At 43.0% G+C, this 20338-nt stretch overlaps 1 protein-coding gene across 4 annotated transcripts in view; it reads left to right on the top strand.

Annotated features, from left to right (window-relative positions):
- The window catches only part of GRB14 (growth factor receptor bound protein 14), a 49316-nt gene extending 30063 nt beyond the window's left edge, over positions 1-19253 (top strand). For 3 of the 4 annotated variants that reach the window (XM_083710051.1, XM_083710050.1, XM_083710053.1), the window contains 11 exons: positions 7943-8064; positions 9449-9523; positions 11404-11541; positions 12132-12242; positions 12474-12569; positions 13570-13647; positions 15292-15408; positions 15507-15576; positions 15679-15766; positions 16736-16829; positions 18812-19253. In XM_083710051.1, the coding sequence (XP_083566177.1) occupies positions 7943-8064; positions 9449-9523; positions 11404-11541; positions 12132-12242; positions 12474-12569; positions 13570-13647; positions 15292-15408; positions 15507-15576; positions 15679-15766; positions 16736-16829; positions 18812-18958 (1136 nt within the window). In that variant the 3' untranslated portion in view covers positions 18959-19253. The remainder of the gene's footprint in view (positions 1-7942; positions 8065-9448; positions 9524-11403; positions 11542-12131; positions 12243-12473; positions 12570-13569; positions 13648-15291; positions 15409-15506; positions 15577-15678; positions 15767-16735; positions 16830-18811) is intronic. The other variant, XM_083710052.1, reaches the window with a different exon arrangement.
- Positions 19254-20338: the final 1085 nt, after the last annotated feature.

Genomic DNA, 20338 nt, shown 5'->3' with positions numbered 1-20338 from the left:
GTTTACAGATGTTGCTAGGGGGTGCTCCAGTTCTTTTGTGCTGGGCCTCGGATTGTCTGTTCTTCTTAATCTGCACTCTTAATATGCTCAGAGACCTAAGTTTGAATTTGTAGGTCACGGACCTGTGCCTGAAGTCTCTAGGAGTCTAGAGCCACTGTTTTGTATGTTTCGCTGGGTGTCACAAACACACAGAAACACTTGCAACCAATGCAGTACTAAGTAACTGTCCTACCAGTGCAAGGATTTACACTTGTGCAGTGGGAGCGCATGCCCCCAAATCTTTCATAGTGGGATGGGGGTGCAGGGAGAGGGCTGAAAGTCTTGCCATGCAAGTGCACTGTTAGGGCAGTTCATAGAACAGTAGAGTTGGAAGGGACCCTGAGGATCATCTAGTCCAACCCACTGCAATGCAGGAAAATGCAGTTGTCCCGTAAGGGGATCAAACCTGCAACCTTGGCATTATCAGCACCATGCTCTAACCAAACTATCCAGTTGCTTAGCACTGCATTGGATAGAAGCCTAAATATCACCCTATCCGGTGCTTCTTTTTTTAAGGAAAAAAAGGTGCCAGTATTCACCATGAAGTTACAGTAAGTGCCACAATTTTAACCAGTGCTTTTCTTCTAGGAAAAAAAGGTTCCCATGCTGCGTACCCTTGCGTACCCCCAGAAAAAAGGCACTGATTCTATCCTATTGGGGGGGCATTGTCTTTCACAGTAGGATAAGAATGCACAACTCATCCAAATATTTCCAGAGGTTTTTTTTTTGGGGGGGGGTGTATTTTTTCAAATAAAAAACAACAGACTTCTAAATCTGTAAACTTGCACCCTTCATTGCACATACATCAGCCCCGCTGCACAGAAAGCCAAAAATATTGCTGCAAGGACATTGTTGGCTGTGCTGCAGTTACAGTAGTGATAGCCTACTGCATATTTCAGTGTGGATAGTGAATGCCTTGTCTTCTAAATTACATTTTGTTCCACTGAAGGAGACTTGTCGGCATCCTCTTACAGGGCCATAAATTATCCTGCTGAGATTTGATTTAAAGTCCACTAAAGCAATCGTGGGGAATTCAGAACTGCGGCTGTTGAACTTCTGAAAGCCCAGATCAAACCGTGCTATGCCAGCAGCGTTTGAGCTGTGCGGTTCTGAAGCTGTGTTGAATTAAGTAATAAGCGTGAAAGATGGAACTTTTACAGCTTGTGCTACATTAGCAATGCTTGCCCGGGCGTATTGGAGCCGCAGCTTGTCGTTAGTATAATCACTTATGAGCGGTAAAATAAGTACAGATTTTAGGTGCCCAGTAAGCCTCAGATCTAATGCTGGCTTTAAGCACTTTCACGTATTGCATTCTTTAAAAACGCGCAAGGGGAACCTGCAGTAACAGACAGACAAAGCGGGAATAGCATTCACCCCAGAAGTAGAACGAAAGACCATGCCCATCATTTGAGGTCTGGTCAGGGCAGAGAAGCCTGGCTCATGGTCCTTTTTGGCTGTGATGTCAAATTGGCTAGGGCTCAGTTCTGTGTCTACAGAGGTGGATTTAGGTACAACCAAAGAGAACGCCTTTTCAAACTTTGGTAAGCACTTGCCCAGCTCTGTGAAGGGGGCATGAGGGCTCTGCAAGAGTCCTAGAGACCTCCTTCCTCCTTCCCAGAGCCGGGCAAGCGCTTACTGGGCTTTGGGAAGGAGTTTGGAGGGCTCCAGCACCCTGGCGGAGACTTGTGCCTCCTTCCTAAAGCCTGCAGGCTTAGGGGCACCCCATTAAATGTTGGCCTCTCATAGAAGTTCTCCTATTCATAGAATTACAGTGGTACCTTGGTTTACGAACTTAATCCTTAAACCAAAGCGTTCTTAAACCAAGGCGTGCTTTCCCATAGTAGTGGCGGGCTCAATTTACAAATGGAACATGTGAGGCAAAGTTCACAAACCAAAACACCTACTTCCGGGTTTGCAGCGTTCTTAATTCAAGTTGTTCATAAACTAAGCTGTTCTTCAACCAAGGTACCACTGTATAGAGGGACGCGGGTGGCGCTGTGGGTTAAACCACAGAGCCTAGGACTTGCCGATCAGAAGGTCAGCGGTTTGAATACCTGTGATGGGGTGAGCTCCCGTTGCTCGGTCCCTGCTCCTGCCCACCTAGCAGTTCGAAAGCATGTCAAAGTGCAAGTAGATAAATAGGTACCGCTCCAGCGGAAAGGTAAACGGTGTTTCCGTACGCTGCTCTGGTTCACCAGAAACGGCTTTGTCATGCTGGCCACATGACCCGGAAGCTGTACACCTGCTCCCTCGGCCAATAAAGGGAGATGAGCGCCGCAACCCCAGAGTCGGCCACAACTGGACCTAATGCTCAGGGGTCCCTTTACCTTTACCTCCCATTGTATAGATTTGTAGGGACCCTGAGGGTCATCCAGGCCAACCCCCTGCAATGCAGGAATCTCAGCTAAAGCATCCATGACAGATGGGGCCAGCGGGTGTTGTAGTTCAGCAACATCTGGAAGGGCACTGTGTTTACTACCCCTGCATTACAGAAGTGAAATGTTTCTTTTCAGTAAGAGACAGCGAAAGACGTATTTGTGTTACTTACTAGTTCAGGAATAAATAATTCATGGTAGCTGTGCTCCAAACTCTCTTACGAACAGACCCAGCAGCTGTTCCAGTGGTTCATGAATAAAAGGCCCGAACCTATAAATCATCGCAAATTGAATATGGTGCTTCTATTTACTGCAATAATCACATGTCAGCTTTTGTAATGAGTGTGTGTGTTAAGTGTTTACACACCAGGCTAATTATTAGAACATCGCTCTTTCTGGGGTTTTGCAATGTGGTGCCAGCTGCTTTTAACACTCTAATTTGTGCAGCTGTAATATAGCCAACACGAGCCTTCTAAAATCATTTCCGTTGCTGATCATTTTTGGTCTAAATTATTCTCTCCCCCCGCTTTTTTGTGTGTGTGTGTTTGTTTGGGAAAACATTGCCTTGTAAGTTTTCCAGGGCTTTTACTACATGGTTTCTCTTAACTCGGAGCTCCAAAATTTCTAAGCATCGAAACCTGGCCCCTGAAACATAAATGGAATTCTGGGCATTTTTTCAGCATGCCAGGTAGCTTATTATAGTTCGCATGTTCAAAATCCAACATTTCGAGTATTCAGATTTGACAGATGTTTTGAATATTCATAAGTTCTTTAATCCCCCCCCCCCCGATAACTTTTCAATGTAATTGTCCACATGCTGTGCTGAATCAGAGGATCAGGTTAACTAACCCAGTGTTCCTGCTGCACTGCCTACATGTTTTCTACCCGTTGAAGAGGAAATTGTGAAGCAGGCTCAGTTCAGGCTGGAGGTGGTGAAAGATGCCTAGAGCTCTTCACTGGTGCCAGAGGAAGTGCATTTGCCATCACCAGGAATGGGAAACCTTGTGTTCCCTTCTCAGCAACTTTCCAAGGCCTGCATGCCAGTGGTGGCTAGGGGCCTGGTTCAAAAGTGAGCAGAACAATGAATATAAATGCTACCTTTGTGCAGCAGGCTAGATGCAGCTCTCTCTCTCTCTCTCTCTCTCTCTCTCTCTCTCTCTCTCACCTACCCACCCACCCCTCTCTATCCTCTATTCAAGCATGCAAGAGGCCTTATATGCCTTTAGGTACCAGGCGAAAACCTTCATCCATAAACAAATATCTGAAGGCAGCCCTGTATATGGACATTCTTAATGTTTGATGTTTCCTTGCGTTTTAAATATTCTATTGAGAGTTGCTCAGAGTGGCTGCAGCAACCCAGCCAGATGGGTAGCAAACTAATAATAATAATAACAACAACAACCAGGCCTTGGGCTGCTTAAGATCTTATACCCTTTTAAAATGTGTTTGCGGGAAGGGGGTTATTGGTTTGTTTGGTTTTTGTTGTTCTTGTTTTTATAATGTGTTTTTGCGCTATTGTATTGCATTTTTTAATGCAGTGAAATGCCCTGAGATCTGCGGGTGAAGGGTGGCATGCGAATTTAATGAAGAAAAGTAAAATAAAAAAATAAGTATTATGAGAGTTCAAGGGCACATTGCAGACAGGGGGAAAGCACCCAATGAAAGTCCCTAGCAGCAATGGCGTAGCGTGGGTTGTCAGCACCCGGGGCAAGGCAAGTAATTTGCGCCCCCTAACCCTAACCCCCAGATGTTGTGCCCAGTGCAGCCGGCCCCCCTGCACCCCCCACGCTACGCCACTGCCTAGCAGGGTCAAGGAAGGGCTCCATCCTGGGGAGACGGGATTGTGGCCCCGGGGAGAATTTGAAGGTTTTGGAATTTTGGCATTTGGCCCCTGAGTGTGGGGTTCCTCACCTCTGACTTGCACCACCTGTTTGGTCAGTGAAATATTATGCTACTTCAGGTTGGTGGTAGAGCAACCCCTGGGATTTCTGCACCAGCTTAACTTTGTGTTCTGCTGGTGGAAGGCGCTTTTGATTCTGCTTCTCTTCTCCAGTTCTATGTACGGAAGCTGGTCAGATGGGCAGTTGAATCTTATTTTCACAGCAGCCTCTTCCATTGCAGCGCAGGCAACAGGCTAGCTCAGGGGGCTCGGGGAAGAACCTGCAGAGCTCACAGCTGTGTCCTCCAGGGCCTTCCTGCCACCGCTGCTCCTTATCGCCCAGATTCTGCTGCCTGAGGCAGCTTCCTCACTCTGCCTAATGGCAGGGCCGGCAGGGGATGGGAGTTTCAGGACTGCTATAAATCTAAGCTGTTAAATTTGCACAGTACAGGAATGTTTCATTTTTATACTGTAACCCGCCTTGCGATCTTTGGCATATAAATAGATTAAATAAATAAAGGGAAGGAGGAAAATATTGACGGTGTTTTAAACAACATCACTGCTGCCTGTGTGAAGGCTTAGAGAGAGAGAGAGAGAGAGAGAGAGAGAGAGAGAGAGGTTAATACCTTCTTTTGCATGTATGTGTGGAACATTGATATGCCCACTAGGTGTCGCTGTTGTTTATAACTTACAGATACTTTAGTAACTTTTAGCAAGGGACTCAAGTGCAGAATTTCAGTAATTTGTGGTTTTTACTGGCATTGGTTGTTTTTTAGTTTTTTGAATTAGTTGAAGGCTGAAATGGTAAAACCGAAGTTAACCATGTATTTCATACTGGTCCAGGAGTTTGGCCATCATAACTCCCTTTAATATAGTACAGGATTGTTGTTGTTGTTGTTGTTGTTGATTAGTATATTGCCCTTCATCCGAAGGTTCACAGCATAAAAATGTGGAAGGAAAGAACTATGTATGCCATTTTGAGGTCCTTGGGGGAGTTGGTATATAAATTCAACAAACCAGACCACAAGGGAGCATTCATTCAAAATATCACACCAAATGAACACATTTGTAACCCCCACCTTTCTCGTTTTATTGCTGCTACGGGTTCCCCCCCAAACCATAGCTTCTTCTCAATTGAGGTTTTCCCCAAACAGATGTGCGGAGAGTGTGGGGCTTATGTATTGGGAAGCAATATAACTACTCCCTGCCTAATTACATCGTTAATCTTCCCTAAACCTCGCCCACGGGAATCCCAAATGGGGAAAACGCCACTCCACAAGACCTTGTGCTTTTTAAAAACAAGACTATAAACATGCTTGACCAGAGCCATTGATGCAAGAAACAAAAATAAATGGATTTGATTCATGGGTGACTATGATTAGATATGAGTTGGGTATAAGAGAGAAGATGGAGGGAATAACTACAGACAGTGCTGTGCTGAAATCTGTCCTCCAGTTTCTCAAATGTCTTCTTCCCCTTCGAGAGAGGCTTCCATTATTCTGCGTTCTCAGAGGGTACTTTAGAATTTCTGTGGGGGTGCATTTTCAGCTTTCCCAATTCTTCCAAGGTGGCCAAGAGGGGTATATGTGTTTTTTACTTTTGGGCAAATCTTTCTCCAGCGCTCTGGCGGGCCTTCCTGGAAGCTTGTGGGCACCAGTCACAAAATGGCTGCCATGGGGGCATGTCATAACACAAAATGGCTGCCACATCTAAAAGAGCAGGGAAGGAACCAGGACCACAAAATGGTGCAGGCATCCCTTTCCCTCACTTTCCCCTCAGTTGGGTAGGGATGGAAGACCACCAGCACACTTGCTCACAAAGAGAATCCCTTTCCACATTTCCTCTGTTCAGAACAGAAGGGAGAGAAGATGTCTAGCCCTGGCTCCTAGTGAAATGTAGGGGGACTTGTTCTGTGTAGGAGAGATCAAGCCAGATCAGACAGGAACTGAGCAAGAAGAGCACAAGTCTCTTTGTGCATTGTGGGGATGTTTACTGAAACTTCTTGTGAGCCCGACAGAAGGGACTGGTGGGCACAGAGAAGCCCATGGAGCCCATTGCCAAGCAACAGTGCAGGTTATCCGAAGAGCTTCTAGAATTTTCTTTCAAGATGTGGCTTTCAAAAGAAGTATGGTTTGGCATCTCTTGGGCTTTGTTCCAGAGGCAGAATTTGATGGAACTAGCTTCGGTTGTGATAAACGCAATGAAACACTCCATTAGAAACATATGGCGTAGAATAGGCTTGCACAAAACTTGAGGCCGCGCAGTGAATGCAGCCTGCTAACTATGCATTGCGGGCTGCATTTCTCTGTTCTTCTTCCCTGCAGGCAGCAAAGAATGGGAGTTTTCACAAGTCCCTGGTAGACCACCATATACAACTGCATTTAACTTGATAGGCCATTAGATGTATAGACCTGGCTTGGGGTTTGTACCATGAATTCTTTCTGATGTTCTATCATTCTTCTTTATTCTGGCAGTTTTGTTAATTGATTTAAAAGCATTTTGAAGTATTGGTTGACCAAGAATGCTGTCGTAATTTTGTAAATTTGATGTAGCTTTTGTTTTTGTAGGAAATGGAAAATTGCTCAAACCATGTTGTAGATATCAGCTCTGATTCCAAGATGGTGATGATGACTGTTCATTTAAATAATCCGTAATGCAATCAGATAAAGGGTTAATATACTCTCTTGAATATATTCAACATTAAAAAAAAACAACCCCAAAAACTTTCTGCACCTTCCAAACCTGCAAATGGTGGCATTTTCATAAATGTCACTTTGACATCCATGTAACCACACTTAAATGTCAGACCAGTTTGAAAGCTTTCTTTAAAGTCTTTAAAGAAGCATATTTTGAGACATGGCTCAGTCTTCAGCGTGGTTTTTCAATCTCTCTGCTGCCATGAAAATTAAATGTATCTTTTGCAGCAAAGTGGCCTTCGTTATGTCAGGTTGATATCTACCAGTGTGAATTTATTTGAGCAAGTGTATGACAGGAGATGTGTGTGTTCTGCATAGCGACTGGCCTCGTTAACAAGACTATGGATTTGGTGCATCTCATTTTTAGATTTTCTCATTGTGGAAGGTTTGCTTGGTTTACTCAGTGAGGAAGTGGGGGGGGGGGTAAAAGTATTAAATGAGTAGTAGCTGGAGCCAGACTTGCCAATGGACAGTCTTCCATTACCAGTGTTGAAGAAAAATTCAACAGCCTGCCTGGTCAGCATCTGTATGTGGAATGGACCAGGGCTGACATCTTGTTTTTTTGCCTCAGGCTACAAAATGGGGCAGCCCTGGTTATAGTTAGATGAATATAGTACATAGAGTGTCAGACATCTTTCACTGAACCAAACTACACACATTGTCATACCCTTAGGGACATATTCATGCCAGCCCAGATGCAGGACCCAGCCTGTTTGTCCCTGCTTTCATCTTCCTTCCTTCCTTCCTTCCTTCCTTCCTTCCTTCCTTCCTTCCTTCCTTCCTTCCTTCCTTGTCATTCATTTCTTTCTTGCCTTTCAGCCCTTTTCAAAAGTTTCACAACAGCTACTGTAGTATCATTATCTTGAGTGACTTATACAAATTCTTGCATTTTACCACTGGAGGTGAATTAATTTAGGAGAATTGCTAGGATTTATGTTTCTTTTATTACACAGAGAGAATAATTGAAGACCATGAAATGATGATTGAAATCCAGTCAAGATGGGGAATTGAAGAAGGCAATAGATTTTATTTTAGAAAAAATTATGCCAAGTACGAGTTCTTCAAAAACCCTGAGGTAAGTCATGACTGTATATTGATTTGATTCAATTACTAATCCTTAATATTTAGGGTGGCTAGTCATCAGTTATGGCACCCAGTTAAAACCGGAATATTGCCAAGAAATGTAATTAACTGTACCATTGCATACACACATACACCCACACCCTGATAACATGGATATAATTCTAGGCTCTGAGGGTCAGATGAAACAAGTTTCTGCCAAATACCTAACAAGGCAACACAGCATTATTAGAATAAGTGGAAGAAGTGGCAGGGAGTTTGGGCTCTGTTGAGATCCTTTATCTTACTTATTGCTGCCGCTGCTCAAACAGAGTATAGCAGACTTGCAAATAGTTCTGCAAAGCTGTTCCCATTAGTACTAGCCCACGCCACTGCCTGGATGGCCACATGAATGTTGCCCCACCCCCATATTCAGACATCTCCCCACTTACATGGGGGCTGCGTTCCCAGGTACTGCATATATATTTGAAATTGTGTATTGTGGGGAACACACTCTTAAGAAGCCTGTAAACATCCCTTAAACCTCTGGAAACCCTTGAAGGTGTTGCAAAGGTTTCTGGGATTGCTAGCTGTTTTCCCGCTCTTTTTGTGCCATTTTTGCAGTTTCCCCACTCTTTTCAGTCCGTTTCGCGCCTTTTTTCCAGTTTAAATTGATTTGTTAAATTATTTCCTGGTGCCATGCATAAACATGGTTGCAAGCATAAGTGGAGAGACACCTGTACATTCTACCTGAACGTGGCAGCTTTAGATATCTCTTTGAGAAGAAAACCCTGATTACATATGGCTCAACAAATCTACCCAAGTACTAATCCTCTTGATGTTCTGAATGCCGTGGAAGACCCTCTGTTTATTATCGGGAGTAAAGCATTAAGAACACCAGGTGTTGCCTTTAGTCAGATTATTTCTCTAGCTATCACTATTATCATTCATTCCATTTCTATAGCACTTTATAGATTTAAAATCTCAGAGCTGTTTAGAACACATTAAAATATCAAATAAAACAATCCAGATAAAAACATTACTGAAGAAACTCAAATATAAAGTGTAGCCCAGTTTTGTCTACTCTGGTTGTAACCACTGGTTCAGAGCCCAGGCAACTCTCTCTATTTGATCCTTTTAACTGGACCTGCCAGGAATGGAACCTGGGTCTTTCCGCATTCAAAGCATGTGATCTCCCACTGAGCTTTGGTTCTTCAGGGTATAAGCAGATGCTGTAAGGCCTTGTTTTCAGGCAAGGGCAACTACTGTTGTTCTTATTTTACAAGAGGGCTCATAAACAGGGTATAAAGGAAATGAAATCTAGGCCTTCTAACTAAATGTGCTGTGCATCTGTGAATGTTTCCTGAACCCTTCTAGTACTTTTGTTTTTTCTTTAACAGACTTTCTTCCCTGCACACCTGATATCCCTCTCAAATGAGATCAATGGAACCATGAGCCACACGCAAATACTGCAGGTGAGATGTTGATGTTTTAAAAACGGGACCGCTCAGCTGAGTGTGTCTGAAAATCTCAAGCATTGTCTTTGTTTGACAGAACAATAGGGCTGGCATGGCCCAGCACTGTTAAGAACGGCATGGTCCCTACCTATTCCCCAAATTTAAGTGCTTTATAAAACAAACCTCCTTCTTCACCCTCAAATTCTGTTCTACGGGGAGTTCTGGTTTAAGGATAGCCAGTGATGGCTGGTGCTCATTAGAAATGTTAAGACAGAAATCTGGGTGACCATCAGTGAATGGTATCTTAGCCCATGACAGGCAGAGCCAACTAATTCTAACTTTCTCCTCATCCTCTTTCCTGCTATAAGGGGCAACACTGCAACTAAGGAGGAGGGGGGAGCTGACATGTAGTACCGGTGGCATCGTGTGTGGGGGCACAAGGGCTGTTAGGGCGTGCAAGATTTCAACACCCAGTGCTACCTCAATAGAGTTGCATGCTTGCATCGCTGGGCTCTGTTGAAAATGGCTTCTCCATGTGAACCAGAAAGTGACCTATTCAGACAATGGAACGACTCTTTCCTTATCTCTGTGGCTGCAATCTCTTCTTGGATGACATGGATGCCATTAGACAGTTGAGCGTGCATGCGTATTCCATCCATTTCCCTCCCACTCCCCTCTGCGCAGCCCTGGGCACTGGTAACCCACGCTATGCCACTGGGTAGTACCACCCTCAGGACTGGTCTAAGTAAGGAGGCAGGCAGGTGTGGGCAGGCTGAGATTGGTGGGGCAATGCCCCATTCAGTCTTAACGGACCAGCCTCCACTGAATAGTTTTCACATTATTTCACCACTAGAAGTCATTTGAATAAGATAGCCTGTTCCATGTGCCTGGCATTCTGATTGTTCTCACAGGTGGGCTCCCAGACAGGAGTTGTGAAACAGGTTATGAGATGCATACAGACTTGGTTCCTTAGAAAATATTTTTTTAAAAAAGTTATTACTTCTGTTAGCATCAGTTATTTACATGCTAAAGAACGGGGGTGGGGGGCTCTGGAAAAAGATGTACAGTGGTACCTTGGTTTTCGAACTTAATCCATTCCGGGAGTCCGTTCGACTTCCAAAACTGTTCAGAAACCAAGGCACAGCTTACAATTGGCTGCAGTAACTTTCTGCACTCAAGTGGAAGCCACATTGGACATTCGGCTTCCGAAAAACGTCCACAAACCACAACACTCACTTCTGGGTTTTCGGCGTTCAGGAGCTGATTTGGGAACCAAGATACCACTGTACTTTTTGCTGTGAAGTTCGGGTCTGCGTTTTTCCACAAATGGGATATCAAAGGTAAGGTTGGCAAATGGTAGAGCTCAGTAAAACAAGTAAAATAATAACAATAGCAAAAGACCTGCTCTGCTCTGCAGGATCAAAACAGAGGCCCAGGTAGTCCAGCATCGTATTCTCACAGTGGCCAACAAGAAGCCTCTGAGAAGTCCACAAGCAGGACCTTAGTCATGCTGGCCACATGACCTGGAAGGTGTACGCCGGCTCCCTCGGCCAATAAAGCGAGATGAGCGCCACAACCCCAGAGTCTAATGGTCAGGGGTCCCTTTCCCTTTCCCTTTACCATATCCTTAGTAACATTAGCAGCGTGCAAAGTGTTTTCAGAGTGTGTGGAAGCTCTGAGGTCCTTTAGCAAAAAGCTTAGCAATATAAGAAACCAAATTATGTATTCCGTTTCAGTCAGATTAGCAGCTGAATTCCCACAGGCTTCTGAGAACTCACACTCCTCACCTGTCGGCGCAGTCCGAAGCTCTTCCAGAGCTCCCAAATATGCACAGGAAGGAGTAGCTGGATAAAGGTCTGTTCCTGTGGGATTCAAAGTGGTATTTTTTTCCCTTTCAGATGTTTTTAAGTTCCAGTACATATCCTGAAATTCACAGTTATTTACATGCTAAAGAGCAAGGGAAAAAAACCTGGAAAAGGATGTACTTTTTGCTGCGAAGATCGGGTCTGTATTTTTCCACTAAGGGGACGTCAAAGGTAAGGTTGGCAAATGGTAGAGCTTAGTATGCATCATATTCTCTCCACAGTAAGGGATAGTTTTGTCCTCCTTAAGTCCTGTTGAAAAAGCCAAGCTCCCCCTCCCTCAGGTTTTGTTGATGATGCTGAAAAGAGAAGAAGACATTTATGGTGCAGGCAAGCATGGAATGGGCTGGGAGGTTTTGTTTGTTAATATTTGAATAAATGAAAGTGGTTTTTATAACTTGCAGAGTTAACTTGCAAAGTGATTTTTTAGCATGTCTCTTTTAAATAGGCTGCTAAACAACTGTAGGGCACTTAGTTGGCCAAGGCTGACATAGGCATTACTCTGGTTTTAAGACTTTGCTTTGAGTTGCCATTGGCAAAAGAAAGTGACTAATAAATTCACAAGGGATAATAATAAATGGGTGTTGATCGAAATTTCTTCACTTCAGAAAAGTAAGTTGTTGCACCTCACATTGAAACACCTTTCTTTTATCGTTTAGATGCTGACTTGGGGAATTATATACTTTAAAGAACGGTCTCCCCCCCCCTTTTGGTGTAAACAATTTAAGATGTCCGTAATAGTTTTATATTGCTCTTCCTTTTAGGAGCCAAGGCACCTGCAGCTTTTCAGTGAATTCAGCAGTAGTGACATATATGTGTCTTTGACAGGCAAAAAGATATCTGGAGTGCCAGTCAGCTATGGGTTCTGCTTTAAGGTAAATGCCTAACCGTTTTGATAATAAATAAAACATATTTTTTTGTGGGGAGGGGGAGGATTTATTTACTTCCGTTAAAAATTGGCACCAGGAAAAATAATCTTGAAATTAAATTAATTCTTTTTAAATGAAATTTTGATTATGAAATGGGAGAATTAGTGGCCTTTATTTCAACAGGTATTGCCTTCAAGATATGAATTAATGCTAAAACAATATGCTGTGGCCTTCTAGCCTCAGAAAGCAGGAGGAGCCAGAGACCTGAAACAACTTTATGCAGAAAGTGAACAAAATAGGACCTGCTGGGTGACAGCAATTCGGTTGCTTAAGGTAAATGTCCTCTTCTCCTATTAATTGCCTTCACCAGTTATTTCTGTATACAAAATGCCTCGTTCCTCTTTTACAGCCTCTGGGTAAAAATGGTATTTTCAATCTCCTTCAGCTCTGTGTTTTCTGTTTTTACATACATACTTTTATACCCCACACTTGCCATCATAAATTTTATGTTTCTAGGGCAGCTGGCAGTGTAGTAAGAAACAATAAAAATAGAAAATGATCAAGCCTATAAACTAAACAGCGACAACCCATGTGAATAGACAGTAAAATAAAAACTTCTATAAGGTATTTGTTCTTATACCTTATTAGCTGGAAAAATTGTTATTCCGCCCCCTTTTGTGGTTGTGTATGACTCTTAGTTACCCTTTAATGATTAAAGCATACAGACACGACCAATAAAAAGTTTAGTAATGGTTATTATTAATAAAGGATCTTGAAAATAAGACCTTCTAACTTCAGTGGGGCTTGCTCCCTAGGAAATAATTTTAGGATTGCAGTCACTCAGGCTTACTTGCCAATACAGGTCAATTTTACAGTACTATTAAGAGGGAAGTTTAGAAATTATATCACACGCCATGCTAAAGAGTCCCCCAATCCCCAGGGGAAATTTCCATGGGTTGCAGGGGAAATGGTGAATGATCCAGGAAGGGGGGAAAAGGAACCAAATCTATATGGCTGGCTACTGTTGGAGGAGAATGCTGGCGTAGGTAGACAGTTTGGCCTAATCCAGCTTTTCTGTTCTTAAATATTTTTTAAAACTCCCTGCAAAGGAGTGTCAGCATCCTTATCTTGGAAACAGAAAAGTAGATACCTACTAACTACTTCAAAGCTTCTTTTTTTTAAAAAAAGGGGGCGGGCAGATTGTGGGGAGAGTAAAGTGTGATGGAAATTACCCACTTTGTGGTTGGCACAATTCACCACTGAGTACTTTCTGATTGTTGATCTTGAAATCCACAAGACTGTAATAGCTCTTATCCTTCTTCTTTGTTTGTAGTATGGGATGCAGCTTTACCAGAATTACATGCACCCCTATCAAGGTAGAAGTGGGTGCATTTCTCTGAGCACACCTGTGGTAAGTACTTCTCAGCTCATATGAAGCAATCCACAAAACCTGGCCTACTGCTTTCTCTCAGACCCCATCCTGCCCCAGTTATCCACCAGGTTTTCCATAGTATTGCAAGAGTATTACATTATGCTGTAATTTGATCTCAGGGCATCCCATTACCTGCAAAGATTTATTTAGTTCATACTATTTTAATTCATAGTGTTTCTGTCAAAGATGTTAAAACTAACCCTAGCTCCCTGCTCCCCTTAAATGAACCACGTACAGGATCCTATGGATGAACCTCAGTGAGATGCTTTCGTCCATTTTGATATGTGCCTGTATCTTAGCAGCTGCTGGAAAGAAGTATTTGGGTTGCTTCTATATAGAGTGCAATGCAAGCTCAACAAAAGGGGGGGGCGACAGTTCCTATATCTCTGAGCTAGACAAGCTTTGGGGGGGGGGGCAAGGCCCACATGTAGTGGTGGGTAAAGGGGGGTACAGTCACACACACATACACACACACACAAAACCTCTCACACACGTATAAACACGCACACACAAACTTTCCCACCTCTTGCACACACATACAGTGTTTAACCTGCCTCACATTGCTCCTGATGCCACCAAGATAGTTGTCTGCAGTGATTTTGGCTATACAGTGGTACCTCGGGTTACAGGCGCTTCAGGTTACAGACACGTCAGGTTACAGACTCCACTAACCCAGAAATAATACCTCAGGTTAATAACTTTGCTTCAGGATGAGAACAGAAATCGTGCAGCGGCGGCAGCAGCAGGAGGCCCCATTAGCTAAAGTGGTGCTTCAGGTTAAGAACAGTTTCAGGTTAAGAACAGACCTCCAGAATGAATTAAGTTCTTAACCCGAGGTACCACTGTATGGGGAGCACTGCTGTTGTCAGGTGAGATGTTTAATATTTCCCAGTGGACAAAAGGCTACTATCCCTGTGCCGGAATCAGTGGTGCCAGCTGGCTGATGATACCCCACCTGAAGTGATGGGACCTAGAGTGACCGAGAGCTACATCTAGCCTATGTGTTGCCCACCTGTGCCCTTTGTGAACCATCTCTCTATTCACTTAGTTACAGGGCTCAGAATAAGCTCTTAGAATCCATCACGTTCCAGCAAGAGATAGGACAAGACCACTTAGCTGCCGGACGTAGATAATTCTTTTTACCACTTTTGCCATCATCCTAATACCATTTAAATAGGTGGTCCTCCTCAGATAGGCGTTTATTTCTTCTTTTGCTTCCCACTGTTGCAGGGGCTGTCAGAAAGTTATCTCGCCCATTTTTAAATTAACTACCGTAAAATCTTCCCCGTAGATGTACGAGTAGAATTGTTATGGTGTCGAATAAGCAGAGAGCAGAGTGTAAACCCTCTTATATATATATGAAATATCTTTTTTTCTGATCTTGATAACTGGATAATCCCTCAGAACATATTTATTGCAATATATATACAGAACACTTTTGCCTTATTCTTAATATAGTTTCCAACTGGCTAATCAATAGATGCAAAGATTATTATTGCTCTGAGAGTGGTTCAGGGAGAAGCCAAATGCTGTTTCTAAAACAGAACACTGAGGAGATATTGTGAAATGTTTCGGTCAGTAATGTTTTTAAATGGATTTTTTTTTCCCTTTTCCTTTTTGCAGAGAAGTGTTTCAGAGAATTCTCTAGTGGCCATGGACTTCACAGGACATAAATCCAGAGTGATTGAAAACCCCACAGAAGCCCTTTCAGTTGCAGTGGAAGAAGGATTAGCATGGCGGGTAGAAAAAAAGTTCATTACAATGTTTTTTTTTCTGTTGGTTTTCTTTCTTTCTTTCTTCTGAAATATTTACGATTTTCTTTCTTTCTTCCCACGTAGAAAAAAGGGTGTCTGCGACTTGGTGCTCACAGTAGTCCCAATACTCTGCAGAATGTGTCATCGAATATAGGTATGTACCATTCCAGAAGAGCTCATGGAATGCAACACTATCGTCATACACAAAAATGGTCCTAGTAAGAATTTTCCCTCCCCTTTCTTCCTGACGCTTCAGCCATACACAGTTCACAACCGTGGTTTCACCATAAGATCTCTAGAGATGAGGCGCACCAACTAATTTTGCGACAAGGACTGGTAGATGGGTAAGAGTTCCAACCATCATCATCATCATCATCATCATCATCATTATTATTATTATTTATTATATTAAAACTGGACTAACTGTTAACTGCTTGAGTAGTCAAATTGTTCCCATGGGTCGCAATGATAAAACGAAATAAGACATAACAGGCAGATGATACGCTAGTGGCTGCCTTGAAAGAATGTACAGGTGGTCCTAAATTTGGTGAGAGAGTTTGTGGCACCAGCTTGGATACAGTCGTACCTTTCTGGATACAGTCGTACCTTGGAAGTCGAATGGAATCCATTCCAGAAGACTGTTTGACTTCCAAAATGTTTGGAAATCAAAGTGTGGCTTCCGATTGGCTGCAGGAAGCTCCTGCAGCCAATCGGAAGCCGTTCCGGATGTTCGGCTTCCGAAAATTGTTTGAAAACCAGCACACTCACATCCGGGTTTCGATTGCTCAGGAGCCGATTTGTTCGAGAGCCAAGGCATTTGAGATCCAAGGTACAACTGTATTTTGTGGTTTCGTAAATTTAGTGTCCTTGATCAGGACTCTATACTTCTGTTGATGCAGCCTAGAATAGCAACCCACCCTAACAGAACCACTGAGCCTCTTGACATGTTTGGCCCTGCCTCTGCGTTCCCATTATCTTGCTTGGCAAACGGTGGAATTGGGACCACAAAGTTGCTGAGATAACACATCGATCTTGGGTAACAGGTGAATGTTTGGTTCGGGTTTCATTCTTTGGCCACTAGATGGAGTGCTGAAATACAGTGATCTTAAGAGAGGCTGAGAATGCATTTATTTATTGCTGTCACAGATTTGCCACTTAAGTAGGTAAAATAATGTCTCTTTGCCATGAACAAGTACTTATTTCTGCCCCTAAACTTTGATGCTTATTAGGAAAGCTACAAAACTTTAACAGCAACTCACTGCTGCCAGATTTTCAAAGTGCTTGATACTTGTTTCTTTTCCTTCACCTCCTAGTGTTTTCTTGGTACGGGACAGCCAGAGTAACCCCAAAACCTTTGTGCTGTCACTGAGCCATGGATTGAAAATAAAGCACTTTCAAATTGTACCCGTAAGTATAGCCAGCGAGTTTGTGGACCAGTAGTAAATTTTTTCTTCAATGGTTTTTATACTACTGCCAAAACGGTGGCATGCCTCTTGGTAATTCATTCTGTTTCTAATGGCTAAAACCTGCTGCTTACAGTTTTCTGTGAAATAGTGATGGTTGAGAATTAAAACCTCTCACATATGAAAATGGAATTCTAATGGAACTCCTTACGATAGTCTCTGCATTTTCTTAAATCCAAATGCAAGTGTGCGCATGTATGTACACAAACACACATTATTTTGAGTGTTATCTAGTTTTAAATTACGGTGTTTTGCACATTTTAATTAATTAATTAATGCAGTATTGTGAGTTTCCTTGTAAGATTTGTTTCCCCCTAAAAGGTAGGATAGAAATCTATTAAATAATACGTGTGTGTGTGTGTGTGTGAGAGAGAGAGAGAGAGAGAGAGAATATGAATGTATTGTATATATGCTCTCTTTCAGATTATAGGCCTGTCGTTCTAGTTTTATTTTTGTCCCCATATGTTTTGAGTGTTGTAGGACTTGGTAGAATCTGTTGAGAGTCAAAAGGCAAGGACAACTTCCTTATATTTTATCAGAAAACGGGGCAGCGTTAGTAAGCAAAAGAGGAATGTTTTAAAAACACAGTGAGTTAGAATGAAAACTCAAAAAAGGCAGGTCTTTGCCACTATATTAACACAGCAATGCTATAATGCCTGCTTGGAAGTAAGTCCCATTGAAGGCAATGGAGCTTAATTCTAGGTTAAGTACTGTATTTTTCGCCCTATAGGACGCACTTTTCCCCCTCCAAAAATGAAGGGGAAATCTATGTGCATCCTATGGGGTGAATGCAGGCTTTCGCTGAAACTTGGAGAGCGAGAGGGGTCGGTGCGCACCGACCCCTCTCGCTCTCCAGGCTTCAGGAAGCTATCAGCAAGCCTGGGGAGCCCGCAGGAGTTCCCGCAGGGCTCCCTAGGCTGCAGATAGCAGCCTGCTGCCCGGGGCGCGCTGTTGCCGCGGCTGGGGGGGGGGAATAATTTTTTTTCTTTATTCCCCCCCCCCAAAAAAAATACTAGGTGCGTCCTATACCTATATGGTAGGTATAGTTAAGCAGCCGAGTTCTGCACCATGAAAGGCTAGAATGGGCTACTGGAAAACATTTTTAAAGGGAAGTACACCCATGTGCTTCATTTGCTTTGCCTGATGTTCCTGTTGGACATGGGGATGGGCGAAATGGAGCTATCCAAGGAACGCAGGGCCAATTTTGCGGATGCTGGAAGTCTGCCCTGTGGCTTTCGAGACTTTGCTCATCCCTCCTAATATATTTTCAGCAATATCAGATCTCTGGATAAGCTTCCCGCATTGTGCCATTCTTCTGCCTGGCATATGCAAGGGCTTCCAGAGTTAAAGCAAAGCGTATTCAAATCTATCTCTTTGTTTTCGGATTTATGGCTTACCTTCTTTCCTCAAGGTGAGAAAGGCAAATAATATTAACCAGTAGAACATCACAAAAACGAAGAAGCAATGGGCAAAAACCTTCAAAGCAATATATATCCCCTTCTTTATTATTTGTCTTAGAACTGCAGCCTTTAAGTGATTAGCTCCCAGTGTTTGTTGAGAAGCTACGGCACATCACAGAAAAAGAGGGGCACATCTTCTTGTTGCCTTGGCAACACAAGGGTGTGCTTCCTTCCCCCTGCTCCCCCCCCCCCCGAATGGGCAAACGTTACTCAGTTTTGCAATGCCCCCTCCAAACTTTTTGCAACATGGAGATCCAACATCACAGCCTGCAAATGAGGCTCCAAAATGATGGGAGCTGATCTTTAGGTGTTGGAGAATCTAAAGTCCCAATCTACACTTGGTCTTGATGTTCTTAGTGGCAAATGAGTATCCACCTAACCATCATCGCAGAGGCTGGATGAATGAAATAAGGATTGCAGAGCACAATGGAAATTATTCTTGATGTGGTGTTTCCTCTTCTTGCAGTTGGAAGAGGAAGGCAAGCTGTTTTATACGCTGGATGATGGCCACACCAGATTTTCTGATCTCATTCAACTAGTGGAGTTCTACCAGCTCAATAAAGGCATCTTACCTTGCAAGTTAAAACATTACTGTGCCCGAATTGCATTTTAACCAAAATGTTAACACCTCACCAAAGCCTCGTAGGATAGAAAGGCTGAATGTTCCTTTTGACAAAGAAGTTTTGTAAATGAAGGGAGTAAACAAAAAGCCAGTGAATGTAAATTTCAGCTTGCAAAGAAGGATTTGTATTTACCATAGCAAAACAAAATCCAGTACTTTCGTGTTAGAGTTGGCTAATCAACAGTTGATCTTCCACAAAATGAATCTGAAGCTGAAATTGTAACGCTGCAATCCTAGGGAGTATTTTTCAAATGCCAATAAATGTCTTTTTCACTAGTTTCCTTTATCCCTTTCAAGGTGTGTCTCATTTTAAGGCAAATCCTTTTTACACAATTATTGTAAACCATAAAAAAGACGCAAGCATGGTGGTGGGGTGCAGTGAGACCAATCGGCATGTGGCACATTTTTTGCACTGTATTTTTGGATTCTGTTTCAAAGTTTGCCAGTTGAATCTTCAACAGATTTGGAAAATGATGGGAGTAAAGTGAAAAAATTTTGGGCAGTAGACTGGTGCACAGTTCTTTTTTTTTTTCATGGAGAGATCATGGGTGAACAGAAGCACGCATTTGTGGAAAGGGTGAGGAGTAATGACGTCGTCCAATGATGTTCTTTGTTGGGGCACCCACTGCTGCTGGTGTGAATAATAGTGTGACATGCTGGTACAGTGGTACCTCAGGTTACATACGCTTCAGGTTACACACCCCGCTAACCCAGAAATATTACCTTGGGTTAAGAACTTTGCTTCAGGATGAGAACAGAAATCGTGTTCCAGCGGCACGGCGGCAGCAGGAGGCCCCATTAGCTAAAGTGGTGCTTCAGGTTAAGAACAGTTTCAGGTTAAGAATGGAGCTCCAGAATGAATTAAGTACTTAACCCAAGGCACCACTGTATATTGCTCAAAAAGCCACAGGTCCATAACACAAAAAGTACTTCAGTGTGAAAAGAACGTTAGCAAATGGGACAGAAGCACTGGTATTATAATCAGGGAAACTTAATGCAATATTCCCCACTTCTTTTTTGTTTCTGAAACATCTGGAGGCATTCTCTCCTTCAGCCCTGCGCTATCATTCCCTCTTTCCCCCTCCCTGGCCTAGCTCAACTCCTTGTTGCTGGAGATTTCTCTGAAGCCACCAAGACAGGACATAACAGATATATTTAAATACGCACGCAAGCTTTCAGAGGTTAAACACTTGATGGTCTGTGCATAATCAATGTGTACGGTAGACCAATTATGATAGCTTTAATGAAATGCATGAATATTTAAAACTTAATGGATCTGACTTTGTAGTCGGCCTTACAGCCCTTTCTTAAGACATATGAACCAATGGTAAATGTTGGCCTCAGGAGGGCAGCAGCGTGCTGTGGAATTTG

The sequence above is a fragment of the Podarcis gaigeae genome, assembly GCF_964106915.1.
Source record: "Podarcis gaigeae genome assembly, chromosome: 1".
Classification (NCBI taxonomy): Eukaryota; Metazoa; Chordata; class Lepidosauria; order Squamata; family Lacertidae; genus Podarcis; species Podarcis gaigeae.
Note: the sequence above shows the minus strand (reverse complement) of the source record. Positions and strands in the feature narration are given on the sequence as shown.